At 25.4% G+C, this 19,673-nt stretch overlaps 2 protein-coding genes across 2 annotated transcripts in view; one reads left to right on the top strand and one right to left on the bottom strand.

Annotated features, from left to right (window-relative positions):
* Positions 1 to 9,380, top strand: part of LOC135922157 (uncharacterized) — a 29,180-nt gene extending 19,800 nt beyond the window's left edge. The window contains exons 2-4 of the mRNA XM_065456587.1: positions 4,498 to 6,397; positions 9,135 to 9,210; positions 9,284 to 9,380. Coding sequence (XP_065312659.1) covers positions 4,498 to 6,397; positions 9,135 to 9,210; positions 9,284 to 9,380 — 2,073 coding nt within the window. The remainder of the gene's footprint in view (positions 1 to 4,497; positions 6,398 to 9,134; positions 9,211 to 9,283) is intronic.
* Positions 9,381 to 10,806: 1,426 nt separating this feature from the next.
* The window catches only part of LOC135922151 (uncharacterized), a 52,167-nt gene continuing 43,300 nt past the window's right edge, over positions 10,807 to 19,673 (bottom strand). The window contains exons 4-9 of the mRNA XM_065456576.1: positions 15,862 to 15,965; positions 15,648 to 15,741; positions 14,050 to 15,174; positions 11,942 to 12,103; positions 11,693 to 11,876; positions 10,807 to 10,947 (exon numbers count right to left, since the gene is read on the bottom strand). Coding sequence (XP_065312648.1) covers positions 10,842 to 10,947; positions 11,693 to 11,876; positions 11,942 to 12,103; positions 14,050 to 15,174; positions 15,648 to 15,741; positions 15,862 to 15,965 — 1,775 coding nt within the window. The 3' untranslated portion in view covers positions 10,807 to 10,841. The remainder of the gene's footprint in view (positions 10,948 to 11,692; positions 11,877 to 11,941; positions 12,104 to 14,049; positions 15,175 to 15,647; positions 15,742 to 15,861; positions 15,966 to 19,673) is intronic.

Here is a 19,673-nt window from a genome sequence, read left to right as displayed (position 1 = left end):
CCTCACTGAATTTTTAATTTAACATGTTTAGAATATATATTTTTAGATATTTCCTTTAAAAAAATTTGAAAAAGTTCAAAAATAGCGATTATGACAATTGTCACCTATATATGATACATCCTCACTGAATTTTAAATTTAACATGTTTAGAATATATATTTTAATATGTTTCCTTTAAAAAAATTTGAAAAAGTTCAAAAATAGCGATTATGACAATTGTCACATATCTATGATACATCCTCACTGAATTTTTAATTTAACATGGTTAGAATATATATTTTTTGCTATTTCCTTTAAAAAAATTGAAAAAAGTTCAAAAATAGCGATTATGACAATTGTCACCTATCTATAATACATCCTCACTGAATTTTTAATTTAACATGTTTAGAATATATATTTTTAGCAATTTGCTTTAAAAAAACTCAAAAAAGTTCAAAAATAGCGATTATGACAATTACCACTTATCTATGGTACATCATCACTGAAATTTTGATTTAACATGTCTACAATATATATTTTTCTATTTCATTTAAAAAAGTTCAAAAATAATTATCATGACAAATGGCACTTTTCTATGGTACATCACTTAAAAATTTTAAAATATAACTATGATGAATAGTTAATCAGAGCATTATAATTTAAAGAAGCTTTAAGTAACTTTCCCGCCTATAATATTAATATATACTAAATGTTATTTGACTTTTGGTCGAAAAAAATGATCTAGATATTGGGTTAGGGGTGAAAAAAAGCAACCCTAACTTTAAGTCGTCTTTAAAAAGAAAGATCCATATTTTGGGTCGGATTGAATAAAACGACCCGATGTTTGAGTCTGAGTCAGAAAAACGACCCAAACTTTGAGTTAGAGTCGAAAAATACGACCCAAACTTCAAGTTTTAGTCGAAAAATACGACCCAAACTTCAAGTTTTAGTCGAAAAATACGACCCAAACTTCAAGTTTTAGTCGAAAAATACGACCCAAACTTCAAGTTTTAGTCGAAAAATACGACCCAAACTTCAAGTTTGAGTCGAAAAATATGACCCAAACTTCAAGTTTAAGTCGAAAAATACGACCCAAATTTCAAGTTTGAGTCGAAATATACGACCCAAATTTTGAGTCGGAGTCGTAAAAAACGACCCATATTTTGGGTCGAGGTCGTTTTTTTCGGCTTGGACTTGGGTCGGAGTCGAAAAAAACGACCCATATTTTCGGTCGAAGTCGTTTTTTTCGGCTTGAACTCGGGTCGAAGTCGAAAAAAACGACCCAAACATTGAGTCGGAGTCGAATAAAACGACCCGAGCTTTGGGTCGGGGTCGCGACTCGCGGCGTTTTAACAACACTACCTAGAACGCTAAAAATTAGGGGAATAAATATAAAAGAATTAGGGAGGAATCTATATTTATGAAGCTTATTGACTTCTTGAAGTTCCAAGGGGTCGGTATTTCCGTTAGCTGGAAAGGAGGTAACACACGAGACATCCCAGACAAGTTTTTTGCCGCCGTGCCAAGACGACAAAGATATGCCGTCGGGACGCTTACCATCCGCATTTATATTTATATTTATATTTATATTTATATTTATATTTATATTTATATTTATATTTATATTTATATTTATATTTATATTTATAATTTATATTTATATTTATATTTATATTTATATTTATATTTATATTTATATTTATATTTATATTTATATTTATATTTATATTTATATTTATATTTATATTTATATTTATATTTATATTTATATTTATATTTATATTTATATTTATATTTATATTTATATTTATATTTATATTTATATTTATATTTATATTTATATTTATATTTATATTTATATTTATATTTATATTTATATTTATATTTATATTTATATTTATATTTATATTTATATTTATATTTATATTTATATTTATATTTATATTTATATTTATATTTATATTTATATTTATATTTATATTTATATTTATATTTATATTTATATTTATATTTATATTTATATTTATATTTATATTTATATTTATATTTATATTTATATTTATATTTATATTTATATTTATATTTATATTTATATTTATATTTATATTTATATTTATATTTATATTTATATTTATATTTATATTTATATTTATATTTATATTTATATTTATATTTATATTTATATTTATATTTATATTTATATTTATATTTATATTTATATTTATATTTATATTTATATTTATATTTATATTTATATTTATATTTATATTTATATTTATATTTATATTTATATTTATATTTATATTTATATTTATATTTATATTTATATTTATATTTATATTTATATTTATATTTATATTTATATTTATATTTATATTTATATTTATATTTATATTTATATTTATATTTATATTTATATTTATATTTATATTTATATTTATATTTATATTTATATTTATATTTATATTTATATTTATATTTATATTTATATTTATATTTATATTTATATTTATATTTATATTTATATTTATATTTATATTTATATTTATATTTATATTTATATTTATATTTATATTTCCATTTATATTTATATTTATATTTATATTTATATTTATATTTATATTTATATTTATATTTATATTTATATTTATATTTATATTTATATTTATATTTATATTTATATTTATATTTATATTTATATTTATATTTATATTTATATTTATATTTATATTTATATTTATATTTATATTTATATTTATATTTATATTTATATTTATATTTATATTTATATTTATATTTATATTTATATTTATATTTATATTTATATTTATATTTATATTTATATTTATATTTATATTTATATTTATATTTATATTTATATTTATATTTATATTTATATTTATATTTATATTTATATTTATATTTATATTTATATTTATATTTATATTTATATTTATATTTATATTTATATTTATATTTATATTTATATTTATATTTATATTTATATTTATATTTATATTTATATTTATATTTATATTTATATTTATATTTATATTTACATTTACATTTATATTTATATTTTTATTTTTATTTATATTTATATTTACATTTACATTTATATTTATATTTATATTTATATTTTTATTTATATTTATATTTTTATTTTTTATATAAATATTGGTTTAAAAAAGTATATAAAAGGAGTAATATCAGAATAATAAAAAGTTTAGAAGAAAATGAGTTAATAAGACAATTGACTTAATCTGAACTACAAGTCTTTCACAAAAGTAGATCCATACTTTTGGACCCTATTTTTTAAATTTCTGATCACCGCGTTCCAAATTAAGTTTTTAAGATATGATTGCCTCTAGAAATTTATATCCTGAACAATTGTTCAAAGGAAGATTAATCAACATGCAAATAGGTGCAAAGATAATCAACAGAACCTGCAAATATTACGCATATGCTTTTGTGTTGCATCTTAGCGGTATTCGCAAGCTTTGATGAGATAAGCCCAGAAATCGATAATATATTGGAGACCGAATTTCGATTCCTCCATTGTAAGTGGGCATTATTAATTAAAGCCTTGAGAGGTCATTAAAACGAAGATTGGTAATTTTCCCACTATTTCTTTCATTTTTAACTCATATATTTTTATTCTTGTAAATTTGAAGATACCAATATATTTTAACTTAATACATAGAGAATTTTGGGAATCTTGAAAGTTTTTCATTAAGAAATATGTCTTGTTCCTCTAGCAAAAAGATTATACAAGTGCCCTTCAAAGTTTAGACTAGATAGAGTTAAAAATTTTCAGAAAGGAATTAACGCACTCATAATAGGGTTTTAATGCCAGAATGTCGATGCGCCTATAATAAAGGCTAGAATGAAAGAATCAACGCACGTATAATAGGGGTTTAATGCCAGAATGCCAGTCTCTTTTAAAATGTAAGAAATTTGGCCTTTGTCTCCTGCATACTTGTGCAAATATGGTTTTGTCGAAGTAAAACTGTTGCGAAGAGCAATGTTTTTGATAAAGAACATATCTTGGAAGAAGGGCCTGATCCAAATTTTATCTATTTTGGAAAGATAGTTCATGACAGGAAAAGCAGACTGCCATTAGTTTTTGACACTAAGAATTCCCTTTTAAAGATAATTAAGGTTCCTTCAAATATTTACGAAATAATTCTTTTACTGATATATTCGATAATAAATTAGACTTGAAAAAGAAGGGAAATAGTAACATAAAGTGATAAATATTAAATAATATTATACATGTATATTTTTAGAACGTTATTTATTTAAATATTAAGTATATATATGTATTTAAAGATTTTATTAAGAAATGTTTATATTCATAATAATTCAATAATCTCTAAACTAAATATTAAACTTCTTTAAAGGGGGCAAAATGATTTGCCTTTATTCATGCATACTAAATCAATCTTGTGTTTAAACATCAGACATATCTTTATTACGTTAAATATCGTTATATTATATAATCATTATCTTGCAAAGAATCCGGACAAAATCGAACATAAAAAATGTCTAAGTGATTTTTGTGATTGTTACGTGGATAATAATGTAAGTTACTTTAAGTGTAGAAATTTCGGTAATATCTCCATTTTACAAAGTTCTTTCCTCAAGGAAAGCCTGAAATCATCCGGTGTCGATATAAGGGAAACATCCTATGTAATCATCGAACATTCAAATTTGGGCCCTATACTGGGTGGTTTAAATTTCAGCATCAATACAAAGGTTCGCATTTTGTTTATGAATTTTTGCAAAATAACGGCAGTCAGTGAAAATGCATTTAATTTATTAATCCATTTAACAAGACTAAAAATGGGAAACAATTTTATAAAAAGTATACCATTCAACTTGTTTTATCCTTTGCCTAATTTGACCCAACTGTCTTTAGAACATAATAATATAACTGAGATGTACAGTAGATATTTCGAAAAAAACAAGGATTTAGAGGTCCTCGATATATCTCATAATCCGATTGAGCGCATTTCTTTACATTCCCACGAATTGGGCCCATCGATAAGGGAAATACATGCAACAGATATAGATTTAACATACGATACATTATTTAATTTGACTGTGAGTTCTGATATAAAAGCTTTATTTATTGATGGCAACAATGTGGGGTTTTTCCCCGTAAAATATATAAACATCGCTGAGAAATTAACGGGATTTTCATTAGAAGACAACCCCTTGAGTTGCTCCTGTTTTAATAAGCCAACATTTACTTGGTTGAATTCATGGGCGACTTGGTTAACTAAGGTAAGTGGTACTCAAACAATCCATAAAGCTGTCAGTTTATCTGATTTGAACATCACTCAATGTTATTATCCGGAGGAATACCGCGGTAGATATATAACGAGCTTGAATCCCAAAGAAATGGATACTTGGTGCTTAGATTACTGCAATGTAAGACCTCCATGTTCGTGCCAATCTACTCCATTCAATGATACTCTGTCGATTAATTGTATATACGCCCGTTATAATCAACTGAAGAATACCGGCCTGCTTAATGTTAAATTTAACAAGACTTATATTTATATGGATCATATCTATTTCATCAATAATTCACTTGATATGGGTTTATTCGAAAATATGAATCCCTTAAAGTTGTTAATATACCACTCGAATATAGATCACCTATCATCAAATACAATCTCGAAAGTTAAAGAAGTACAAATTTTATCACTCTTTAACGATGGAATAAATTACATCAAGGAAGACGCATTTATCGGCGGCGCTAAGTTAGTCATGATAAATTTAAAATCAAATAAAATTACAGAAATAGCGAGAAATACTTTTTCTAAAGATCGACTTCCAAAACTTCAGATGATTGATATTTCTTTCAATCAAATATTAAGTATGGAGAATATTGCGCTCGGCTCTCAGATAATATTCATAAATTTAATCAGTAACAACATAAACAAATTAGCGCTCCCCACCTTTAAATCCATAAGCAATCTCAAAGCATTATTTATAGGTGAAAATAATATAAGCTGCGATTGCCAATTTTACAGTGTTTTGTCTTTTATAAGCAAGTCAGTTCATTTTTCCAATACTCCCACCGAAACCGAAATGTCTGATATCTGCTGCATTCTTTGCAAAGATAAAAATCTAACTATGAATGATTTCTACTATAAGGAAAAAAAAACTAAGCATTGCGAAAATATGATTAGATCGAATATGAGTGGGTATGGAATTCAAACTGAAAATCTTTATCAAAATTCGTCGGACAGTTTATTTGAGGTTAAAGACACAGCCACAGATTCACCAGTTGACAAGAAACCTAAGGATGCCCTCGTATTAATGATAATAATATCGTCGATAGTTTTGATCGTCATAACTCTAATCGTAACTTTATTCTACTACAAATTATTTTTAGCTAGGAAAGGTAGTATATATTTTTTTAAAACACCATTCCTATAATATTAAGAATCATAAATTATGGGGTTTAAATTGATGGCAATGCTGTGGCATTGTTGAATAATAGCCGATTTTTGGCTAAGGCTGAGGATTTTTTTAAAAATTAAGGATAGGCCAGACCTAAAAAAATTAGGCAAGCTGAATATTTTAGCTAAGACTTAGCTGAATTATTATAGTTTGACTTTGTAACATATAGAAAGTTTTGAAAGGATTGAGAGATTATAACCGTTGTCAAATAAAGAAAGTGGTTAAACTAAATCTTTATTAAATAATAAGTTAAAAATATAACCAAACTAAATTAAAATTAAAATAATCAAAAATTAAAATTAAAAATTATAATTAAGTTCGTAAAATCATGATCTATTTTTATACAAATATCCTCGAATATATATATACTTTTCTATAATTCATGAACTCTCTTTAATTTGAATAATCATTCTTTTTTATTCCTCTTTCTTTAAATCATTTGCATTCGAAATTTAATTCTTTTTTCTTGAGTAGATTTGAATATCCTTCGGCTTTGTAATTTGGTTTAACAATTACAACACCCTTCCACTTAGATTAGTCCCACCATTCTGCGAGTAAGACATGGTTCCCGATACATTCTTCTAGCTCCTTTAATTATATCTCGTTTTACTCCCACATTATCCTAGTCTTTGCTTGTTTCTAACGGTTTCTAGTAACTAATGACGGTAAACCACTGACGATAATTTGTCTGCGAGTAACGATGGTTTCCACGACTTCTTGTTCGATTTTTTATCTTTAAATTTTTGATAAGCAATTGGCTATAATTTGTCAACGATTAACGATAGCATCCTGGTCTTCTTGTCAATATATCTTGCCTTAAGATCTCTTATACGATAATGATTTCTTGTATCTTTTGATCCAAAATAAAAATCCGATCTCTAATTGAGCTCGATTGCGGCATAAATTTTCTAATGACGAAAAGCCGTTTCTCTTTATGAAGATTTTTTGGTTAATCAACAACCTGATATTTTGCTAAATATTAAATAACAGTCAACCATATATCTTTAATAAAAATTTATAACGAATTTCTTTTAGCTACATCGATCAATTGTACGTATAACGATCTCTTGTGACGCATTCTTTTTAGCTAAACGACTAATTCTCCGAAATACGACCATTAATATTGATACCATTGTTTTATTGCTCTCATTCTTTGTCTTAGTGTCGATAGTCATCTCATACATCCCCTTCCCCCTTTATTTAGAATCTCTTTTCAGAGTTAATTAGACTGACTTTTGATCTTCTAAAGCCTGGATCAATCGCTGTAAGGCACCTCTGTACCAATATGGTATTGATATTTATATTGCTGAGGCTAGTGGGAGAGTTAATTAGACTGAATTGTTGAAATTGCCCTGTCGCCTCCACTCTCCAACATCATTGTAACATTTTGAATATTTAGAATAAGAATTTAGAAGGATTGGGTGATTAATCGTTGTCAAATAAGAAAGGTTAGAAAAAAATGATACTAAATCAGACTAATATCCTCGTTAGAACTAAAATGATACTAAATCAGACTAATATCCTCGATTATATATACTTTTCTATAATATTCGTCCAATAATAAACGTTAGAACTAAAATGATACTAAATCTTTATTAAATAATATGATAAAAATATAATCAAACTAAATTAATTAAAAAAATATTAAAATAATAAAAAATTAAAATTAAAAATTATAATTAAGTTCGTAAAATCATGATCTATTTTTATACAAATATCCTCGAATATATATATACTTTTCTATAATTCATTTACATAATGTTTTACAAACAAACTGAAAAAAATCTTGAACTTTCTTTAATTTGAATAATCATTCTTTTTTATTCCTCTTTCTTTAAATCATTTGCATTCGAAATTTAATTCTTTTTTCTTGAGTAGATTTGAATATCCTTCGGCTTTGTAATTTGGTTTAACAATTACAACTTATAGTTTTTAAAAATGTTGTTTATGATAATTTGACATTTTTTTTTGATTAATCTAATGCCATACCCTTCATGATTCATTTTTTAAAAACTACCTCTTATTTTCATAAGAAGAAAATTTAAAAAATTGCAAAATGATAAATTATTATGCTACAGAATTATATTATTATTAAAATTATAGGAAATAAGATTTTAATTTATTTTCACCAAATTTCAAAAAAAAAACAATTAAAAAAGTTTTAGTATGACAATTGTTCGCGTCTGAATTACTTTATATTAAAATTACTCTTAATCATATGTAACAATATATTCATTTTTACCTATTTTCATAAAAGGTTAAAAATGACAATGATATCACTCTTCTGAACATTAGTAATCATTAAATTTACAGAAAACATATTTTTAAAAAACAAATTTTTTATAAACCTATTTTCATTTTAAAATAAATAAATGATAATGAATTCGGAAAAGGCTTACCAAAAAATAGGCTCATGCTTACCCCCAAAAAACAAATTAGCCAAAGAAATTTTTTTAGCTCAGGCTTAGCTAGAAATAATCGGCTAAGGCTTACTCTTAGCCAAAAAAATGGCTGCTAAGCTAACTGCCTAACTAATGGTGATCAGAAATCGAAAATAAATTTCAAAAGCTGTTTGGTATATTTAAATTAATTAGATAACCGCTTTATTAATCATCAGCTTTAATGTGAGAATGAAAATTATTTTATATTTACATATATTATCAACAATGATTTTTAAGAAATTATTAAAGCCGTACCTATCCCAGTTCATCATGAAAAACCAATGGAAGTTGGACATCCTCATCATGGAACAAGGTATTATAAAAATATAATATAGGTTTTCCTTTGTATTGTAATATTTTATTTTTGCTATACACATTTTTTTAAGACATTCGAAAGAAATCAAAGATGATATTAAGCTTCCCAAGGAATATTTTGATTATAAAAATTTTTTGGACTCCGCATCCAATCAACAATTGAAATAAATGTTTATTTAAATTTTTATTTTGGCAATCGCAATTATATTTATAACGTATTCTAATCATGTTTTACATTTTATATATTCCTATATTTGAAATGCAACAAAATAGTAACTTAAAATAATGATTTTTTATTTATTAAAATATTTTGGATAATTTATATGTTAAACCACAATCAATTATGAATACGATATAGTATTTAAGGTCAACAGACCAGGTTAGACCAGCATTGCATTTAGATTCAATTTAGAACTCAAATAAATAATAGTGTTTTATGGGTCAAATCTCAGGCCCTGAACTGGTCACTTACACTATTCATATAGCCTGTAGATAAAGTGATTCAAAATAACATTCAAATTTATAATTATGTATTTCCATAATATCAATTGTATGAAGGGATTTTTTTTTAATTGAAAATATTTGATGGGCTGATATGCAATATTGTATTGTCTCCTCGACGATTCCTTTTCCATATTTTGATATATGGATTTGGAGTGCCTTCCGATCAAATGTTTATTAATATTTATGAATTTTAAATTTAATAAATTATTTAATTTTAAACTCGCTTGATTTTCTATCATGAACAAATTCTTAAGGTTGTATCCTATAAATTAATTAACAATAATAAAAATAATCTATATAAATTTATTACATAGTAAAATTTTTAATATTTATTTTTTAAAAAAGAATTTAGAGATTTCTTTTTACTATATCATAAATTTTTGAAAAAATATAGTCATAATGCGATTTGATTCGAACACAATGATTCAAAATTTCGAATCGGATGCAATAAATAATGATAAAATATTCATTAAATAATTACCTCGTCTTCATTTTTCGTTCAAATAATGCATGGTCTAGCTTATTTTATTTTAAAAATCTCCAAGCATTTCCTTCTTGATCAAGCTTTTTTTTCTTATCAAAATCTTTTACTACATTCCAAATTCTTTATGCTCTTCGAACTTCCTCAATTATCAAATTTCCAGACTTAAAATCATTTAAAATCCATCAAATTTATGGTTGAAGAGATTTAATTTTATTATTTGTAAAAAAATAAGTTTTGGAGGAAAAAATTTATGAAGAAATTGATAGAACTCACTAGAAGTTTATTTGAATAAAGTGAATGGAATGTATAATTTTTTTAAAGCCAAATTTAAAAATATACTGATACATTTGAAGCATTATATTTACGATACAGATATAAACAACCCATTAAATTATCTTGTATCTTTGATACAAGTATTTCGCAGTAACTGATACACTCCATGTATAGGGATTACAAACCTTATATTAAATTTCGTTTGTATATCATAATAATCAGATAATTCCAATTCCAAACCATTTATATTCTTTTATTTGCGAAATCTTAATATAATTTACACAATTAAATCATTACCAACAAATAATTTATGCAATATATTACATATAATTTGTATGTCAGGTATAATAATCTATTTATATAATAGCTTATGATAAAACATTAGAGCGGTGAGCCAAAGAGCTTTCACTATTTTTAACATACACTTTTGGGATGCATTCTTTTTTGGTGCTTCCTCGGCTACTCCAAGCTTTTCTGATGATAATTATTTATGAAAAATAAAATTCAATTTAACATTTCCATATATTGTGCCAGGGATCTAAGGGTAACAAACCAAAATGGTATATGCTTCAGGTTCGGTTCTCAAAAATAATAATATCAAATCAGTTTGAACCTTTAAAAACCAGTTTTCAAACTTTCATATGAGGGTATTAGAATTAAAAGAAAATAATATTTTTTTAAAATTTTATCTCTATTTTCTAAAAAATAAAATTGTTCAAGATTATCCTCTATCATATTATATCTATAAGGAGGAAGAATGCTTTTAGGACTAAAAAAACACATATATATATATGCAAACTTGGGTATCGGCACCGTCAAATAACAATATAGAAATATATTTAAAATTAATTAATAATCATCAGTTAAAATTGATTATTAATTATCTTTAAAAGAGTTAAGATACCAAAAGGTTCAAACCGGTTTACAGGCATTTGAGGTTCGATTCAGGTTCGAGTGTCAAATTTTTTAACGGTTCTTCGATAAATAAAAATGGCTAATATCAGATTAACGGTTTAATTCAAAATCCCTGTAATATAATGTATATATATATCTTTTTAAATTTTAATGCATACTACATATGGTAAACCCCCCCCCCTCCCAGTCTTGTAAATGTTTGGACTTTTTATTCTGCTAGGCACTCCTTAAAGTTATATGAAGACATAGTGATCCTACTCTCTCTCGTTCTATATAATTAATGATATTTATGTAAAATATAAACTTCACTTTCCTCCACCATTTGGTGTTGAATCCGAAATAAATCAAAGGGTTAGCCGCGCTATTCAAAGGACTCAAACTTTGAATAAACATAGTCAATGCCCTTTTTCGCGGATTGTCGTCGTTGATCATATTGTAAACGTCGAGAAAGTCAAATATAAAATAGGGGCTCCAACATATGATAAATACTAATATATAAATATATAATAAATCTGCATATTATATCCCCCATTTTTAATTGGAGAAATTATACTTGTCACGATGGCAAATGTGATTTTGATACTCTTGATTTTTGCTCTTGGTATAAGGCCAACTGAGTTTACCATTAATTTAGGATTTGATGTTTTGTTTTTTAAACTATTTCTATCTTTATCTAAAAAAAATATTGAATTATAAAATCCAAATATTTTATTTACTTAATTTTTTAAACGAAATTTTTTAGATAGCAAAATATATAACCTTTATAATTTATTTTAAAACTAAATAGTAGTGATGTAAAATTAACGTCGTTATTCTAGTTGATATTGGTGTTGTAAAAAGTTACTTTCGACGAATAATTATTTTACTTTACAAGTTACATTTTGAATTACCTAGTTATAAATAGTTACATGGTTATTTATAAATATTTAATATAATTTTTTATTATACAAAATAATTTCACGATTTACAAATTTTTTTTTTATCAAAGGAACAAAAAATGAAAATGAAATTTGTGTAAAGAAATAATTGCCTGAGAAAAGTATCACAAATATTTTATTTGACTTAAAAAATAAACTAATTTCAATATAGCTATCTAAAAAGCGTGCTTTCTTCTAAATTGATTTTGCTCATATCCAGCATAAAGGTTGGGACATCTATGCTTAGGCAATTTTCTGGCTAAAATATTGAGTTAACGTATTTAAAAATCGGCTCAAATCAAGCCATTTAATAACACTACTCAGGTATGTTTTTATTTTTGCTAAAGAAAAAAATGTTATTTGATTGATAGAAATACTAAAGGGTAGAGTTACTAAGATATATAATAATTTTTATGCATTAGGAAAATAATCTAAAATGTGTTTCAAATTATGCTAAGCAATTATAAAATTTTTTGGAACAATATCAACCATATTTAACCTTTTTACCATAGTTAGTATTAGGGAATCTGTATCGGGCCTAATTTTTCAAGCCCGGCTCGAAATTTTTTTTTAAAAAGTTATGCCAGCCCGGCCCGAACCCGAAATTTTTTTTAAAAAAATTTACCTGCCCGGCCCGGACCAAATTTATTTAAATAGAGATAATAATTTTTATAATTACTCAAAATAATAGACATATGTTATATGACGTCTAGTTTCTATAAATAAAATCAAATATTTTTATTATTTATTTTTAAAAAACCCGACTTGGCCCAAACCCGATATATTTTTAAAAAATTAGACCCGAACCCGGCCTGAAGCCCGTTCGGGCCGGGTAGGGACGGGCCTACTTTTGCAGATCTCTAGTTGGCATAGCTAGTAATGCATCATGGGATACTTTTACTTCCTCCAAAAAATCTGACAATTATTTTATTTTTTTCTATCAAGATTTGAATTAGATTTGGAAGGATTCTGCGATAGTATTTGCAGATTAATTAAGAATCTTTTAATAATAAAAGTATTCAAGAGGTAAAATAGTTTATTTTATAGTATTCTTCAACTGACTCTATATTAATATTGGAATGATGGGCTTGTCTTGCTGCGAGTTGAGGTAGACAAATACAAAATTCTTAGAGCTCTGCTTTCTCAACAGTGACATATAATTTATGAAATTCTTCACCTATATTTGACCTAATTTCCTTAAGTTCCAATATAATGCTTTCAGCTATTCACATCGTCTCAATCAAATCGATGCCATTTTAAAACATTTTATTTTCGTTTTGCAATGAAAAGGTTCAGGTAATTAGGTGGAAATTTTAAAATGGTAGATAAATATAACAATAAGGAAAATTGAAATCGATATCAATTGATAGAATAAATTAGTAGCGTATTTATTTCTACTGTGAATGATAATAAATGTAGAATAGAATATCTATGCAATAAGAGGTAGGAATCGGTAATATTTTTGAAAAATATTTTAGCCAGCATTTAATTTTTTGGCTTGGGGGGGGGGGGTATTTGTCCCCTGTTTCACCCTCGCTGCATACGCGCCTGAATGGACAATATATTCCTTGATTTTGAAATCATATTAGATTAAAGATTTCTACAAGATAGCTTGATAAGTTTTCCAAAAAATATAACTAGTTACTTCAACTACACGATGATGCATGTTTTAAATGATAATTTATGATATAAAATATTAAAGGATATATATTTTTATAAACAAACAGATACAATAAATAATTGCCTTGGAAAGATTTTCGGAATTTTAAATTGTAAAAAGAATAGCGTTGATTTGTTTTAGAGAAAACATCGTTAGATGGAGGTAACAAATTGTATTTTGATATATTCGCAATTTCTTCTGATGACTTTTGTATTAAAAGGGGGGCAGTCAAGGAATTAGTTTTTTTCAAGGTTATGTTGTTGGAATAAGTTTTATTTGGGGTTACAATATTACTAGATCTTTTGATATTTCCGTTACCAATATATTTCTTTTGCAACTTTTTGTGATGATTTATAATACTATTATTATTTGCATTAATACAGTTGGCCCTGTAAACATTTTGAGTGTGTTTGTTGTCAAATATTAGACACGCATTCTTATCATTTAAATTCACGTTGTAAGTCATGGGTAAAAAGGGTCTAATAGAAGTCTGAAGTGCGTGTATAGGAGTCCAGAAAAAATTACCTTCGCGGTTAAGAGGTAATGGTTTGGCAATTTTTTTAATGGTCGCTTTATTAAAGGTTTTTTTAATATCACCACTCTGGTCCCTTTTCTTCTTATCATAGTAAAATAATTTCGAATTTTTTCCTTTTAAATTTTTGGTATAAAATGATGGACTGTATTTAAACCCATATGATAAAACATTTTTGAAACTAGGTAATCGCGAAGAAGGCGAGGTATTCGAAGACTCGAAATAATTAACGGTTTTGTTTGAGTTAACGGAGTAAGGTTTAAAATCTTTACTACGTCGCCAGATCTTTAAAACTATGATCCCATAAAAAATAATCATTATAAATGCCGGAATTATGTAAACCAATGCCATGATGATCGTGAAATAGGGCTTCCATAACCAATCGTAGGGTAAAGAAATCCAACATTGATACGAATAATTATCAAGATAAAGGCTTGGAGTATCTAACAAAACGTTTGTAAGATTAAACATATTCACATTAGAAGAGTTGAGAGAAAACGTGTGTTTAAACACCCGATTCAAAGGAAGATCCGTGGTGAATGAAGACTCTTTATAATCAGCATTTATGTTGTTAGAATTGGTTATTGATACAGATTTAATATGGTTAAAGACTAAAGAAGGTATTGAAAAGATTAAGCTGCAACTCCACACTATGATTATCATCATATATCTTGTTTCTTGAAAAGAAAAAAAATTTAAAAAATAACGTAGAGAATAAGTATAATTAGAGAACTTGTAGAAATTTATAAGTCCCAGATTTATGTCACAACTAGGGCAATCATATAACACGAAAGTTTATGTAATTTAACTTTTTAAATATAATTTTTCCCCCTCCAAATAATTTAGAAATATAAATTCAAATTTAATTTCACATTTTAAATCTTTCTTTCTTAAAGAAATATAAATTCAAATTTAATTTCACATTTTAAATCTTTCTTTCTTAAAGAAATATAAAAATTTAGAATTAATTAAAAAATTGATCACGGATGCATAAAACAACATAAAATATTGAAATTTTAAATGTATAAAAAACAACAGAAAGAAACATTCTTATATGAATTTATTCTATAAAAAATCATTTATAGTTTCATAATAAAATATTTTTAGTTTGTTTTATAATTGTATAATTGAAAAGTTTTTTGTTATATACCTTTTTTTAAGTAATGTAAAGGTCTGCACACGGCCAAATATCTATCTAAGCTCATCGCCACCAATACGTAAGTGGATGCATATATAACGACTGTCTAGTTAATATTGCAAATATAAATATACAGAAAAGAGAACGATTATAGTGATGCTTTAAAATATAGATATAAATACAAATTAACATTTGACGATTCAGATTTTAAAAAATTGATAAATACTTGTAAATAACGAATTAATTTGCACATAAAATTTCCGGCATACCAATAAACAGTGAACTTCCATAGTATGTCTACCAATACATTAAAAAGTCCAACCATAATATCTAAAATATGTATAGTATAACAATAAGAAATATATTGAAAATTTTAGTCATAGAAACTTGAATGCATGATTAATTAAAAAAAATTTTTTTACAATTAATAATGCTAGAGCTAGCCTGTCCCGATTCAAAAAAAATCCGAGCCCCACATATTAAAATTGCTAGGCGTCGAGTCAAACATTTAGAGATCTATTTTGCACGTTTAAAGGCCCATATATATATATGATGTAAATCTTTGCCAAATTGCGTTCATTCGCATTAATACATTGGAGATACTATATTCATTTAAGATAATCCATTCACGACTATGCATTTGTGATAATGGATTTCGGGATAATGCAATTCACAATAATGCATTTAGTTGTGATACATTTGCGATGATATTTCAATACATTGGTAGGGGAGATTGGGGTTAGTCGAACCTATTTTTACAAAATTGGCTATAGCTTGTGGTTTTTTTTAGATTATAAAATAATATATGATTAGATACCTAAAACTATACTATTTAAAGGTGTCATATAAAAAAATTTAAAAATATAATTTTTTTTTTTAAATTTTATTTTTTGTAGAAGTGAAAAATTTTCAACTAGCCCCAATAGCGTGGTGAGGCATACCACTTCATGAGACTTCCTAAACCATTGATTTTTTTAGGCCATAATAAATTTTTATTTATTAATTAGAATAATTTTATTGTTCAAAATATCATAATACTTATAAATTGAAGTAAATTATATATAAAAATTAAAACTAAATTTTGGTTAATTTAATAAACATTTTTAAATAAAAAAATAAGGATCTCAAGGAGAGATTATGATTTCTGAGCATAAATACTAAATACAAATCATGAAACCGCCATGAAATTGCATTTTAAAAATTATTTTTTTCATTAACTGCCATAATTGACGTGTATGGTTTAGTAAGCTCCGATAGCTCTAAATTGATAAATTATGATTGAAATAATATCTAGATATAATAAATACTCATAAAACTTTCCCAAGTTATAGAAGAGTGTTTAAACTTTGCTATAAAATTTAATTTACATATAAATGATTATATATTTTAATAAAAATTAAAATTTTATCATGTAAATATCTTTTGAAAATTTCATCAAAATTTTATTTCTTAAACAAAATTTTTAATTATTAAATATTTCAAAAGATTTTTTTGTCTATAGATGTAAACTAAAAAAAATATATTAGGATAAAATTTTAACCTTCTCGTATATTTAATTTTAAAATAAGATTAATGGTTTGCCAAGTCCCGGGGTTTACCTAACCCTAGTCTCCCCTATATGTAGAATCGAGGCATTCGAATAATTTGCTACAATGCTCTTGCGGTAATGCATTTTTGGTAAATTTTGCGATATAATATTTACGATAATTCATTCGCGGAATATCTTTTCGCTGCAATAGGCATACGAGGTAATGTGCATTCAGGGGAAATGCACTCGTGATTAAGCTCTATGGGGAAATTTTTTTCGTGTATGACATAAAAGGCCTCGGCCCATTTGGGCCCGTTGAAAATTTCGTACAAGTTGTCATTCTCTTTAAAATTTTTGTCTGATCCGATCCACGGGCCGTGCTCTCGGACGGGCCGAACCGAGGTAAGTAAATCTCTGATTAACATGTAGTCAACGGTAGCGTATAAAATTTATTACGTTAAACCGAAAACCATAAGAATCGATAATCTTGGATTCGATCCAAATTTTGTCAAATAGCTGATCGACGATCCTTTTTTTTAAACAAGGATCCTGATTGAGATCCTTTTAATGAATGATATTTGGATCCTTTTAAAAGTTTATCATTTTAATGAAGGCTTGAGACTGGATAAAAATTGTTATTGCTAAATTTCTATTCTTATAGAAATTATATATTGGTTATAAAATTATTTTAACTAGATTCAAAACTATATGAATATAATTTTTGACATTACTTTAGAGACTATTAAACCAAGGTTGGGAAAGCGTGTATGTTAATTAAATCTTTATAATTTAGATAATATCTTGAATTTTAATAAGAATATATTAATTTACTATACATTAAAAAAAAAATATCACCATCCTATTCTAGCAACCACTAGAAATTTTATTCCCACTGATTTCTCCTTTATTTTTAATAAAGATAATACTCAAATTAAAGAGTCTAGATAATATTTTAACTGTCCATAATAATTTTGTCACCTTTACTACTAAAGCTTTACCACTGCTCTTGCCAAAATCTAAACCTTAAACATTTCAAAGGAATATCAAGGTAATCATTTTACAATTGTTTAATACTGGTTTAAAAATAAAATAAGTTGTCAAAAAATGGCGGATATCATTTAGAAAAATTGAAGAGATCTTATAAGTGATACTCGTTAAAATTCTTACAACTATTCCATCAAATTAATGGTTAAGATAAAGTGTTCTGAAATGGTAGAAGTCTGATGAAATTGGATTTAAGATATTTAGACGAGACTAATTTTCAAAGAATATGCATTTATAATCAGGGCCGTATTCAGGAATTTCCAGCTGGGATAGGCAACTGTTTACTCTGGGTGGTGGGACAATATTTTTTAAAAATAAAACAAATAGTGAGGCACTCATAGAAATTTTTAGCTATTTTTATTAAAAATTTGTAAACGACGATTTTTATCTTTAAATGTTAACATAAATGAATTAAAAGCTTTCAGTATTATTTTTTTCCATAAGCCATTAATACTAAATTTAAATTTTCTTGGATTTCTCCACAAAAAATATAATGAATAATTATGCTCAGGTTTTCTTAACTTTTAATTAAATGATTATTTTCTAAAAATTTTGTCGTTATTTTTATTTAGATTTAATCGTTAATGGGTGTTTAAAATTTAATAGCTAAATATTTTTTTTTTAATTTGGGGGCCAAATTTTTTGGAGGGGCTGGGCTTGGTGAAATTTTTTTTGGGGGGGGGGGGCCGTGGCTTATTGGTAATAAATAAATTTTAATTATCAAAAATTAAATTAATGTAATTAGGTGGAGCATTTAGTAACGACATTAAAAATTTTAAAATGCCCGATTATGATAAAAAAAAATCTATAAGCTTTTCCAATCCCATCAAGAAGTTCATTTAAAAAAATAAAAATTCTATCTTGAAGTTTTCTGGTGTAAATTTATACAGAACCGCTTTGTTCTTCATTATTCTTTTTATTTAAAAAGGGAAATCATTTATTTTAAAAAAATTTTAACTTTACAAATAATTAAAATACAAATCTATATTTTGATTTTGTCCTTTTTTAAAAATGTTAATTTTTTTGATTTGAACACAAACGTCGGTAGATAACTGTGATAAAAAATTACAAATCGATATTTTTTCAATTAAAATTTTTTGCAGAAAATTATACTATAGTATCAAATGTCCCGCTGGTTTAATATATGACATATCTGTCATAGAATATCATCGTCAGGAGGTTTGGCCCAGTTCAAAGCATAACAGAAAAAAAGCTCTAAAAGATATAGAGGTCTTGTTCCATTCATTAATATATATTCTTTTAATTTTAAAATATAACATTTGGTATGCAATTATTTTTTTTTAGTAATATATGTTCGTTAAAACTTTCATATACTTCACTTATTAAGTTATAAAGCTATAATTATTTATTTGAGTATTATAGGAATTTTTTTTTTTAGAATTAATATATGTTCGTTAAAACTTTCGTATACTTCACTTATTAAGTTATAAAGCTATAATTATTTA

Source organism: Gordionus sp. m RMFG-2023, chromosome 1 (assembly GCF_954871325.1).
Source record: "Gordionus sp. m RMFG-2023 chromosome 1, tfGorSpeb1-WG-v2, whole genome shotgun sequence".
Taxonomy (NCBI): domain Eukaryota; kingdom Metazoa; phylum Nematomorpha; class Gordioida; order Chordodea; family Parachordodidae; genus Gordionus; species Gordionus sp. m RMFG-2023.
This window is presented reverse-complemented; position numbering and strand designations above follow the sequence as displayed.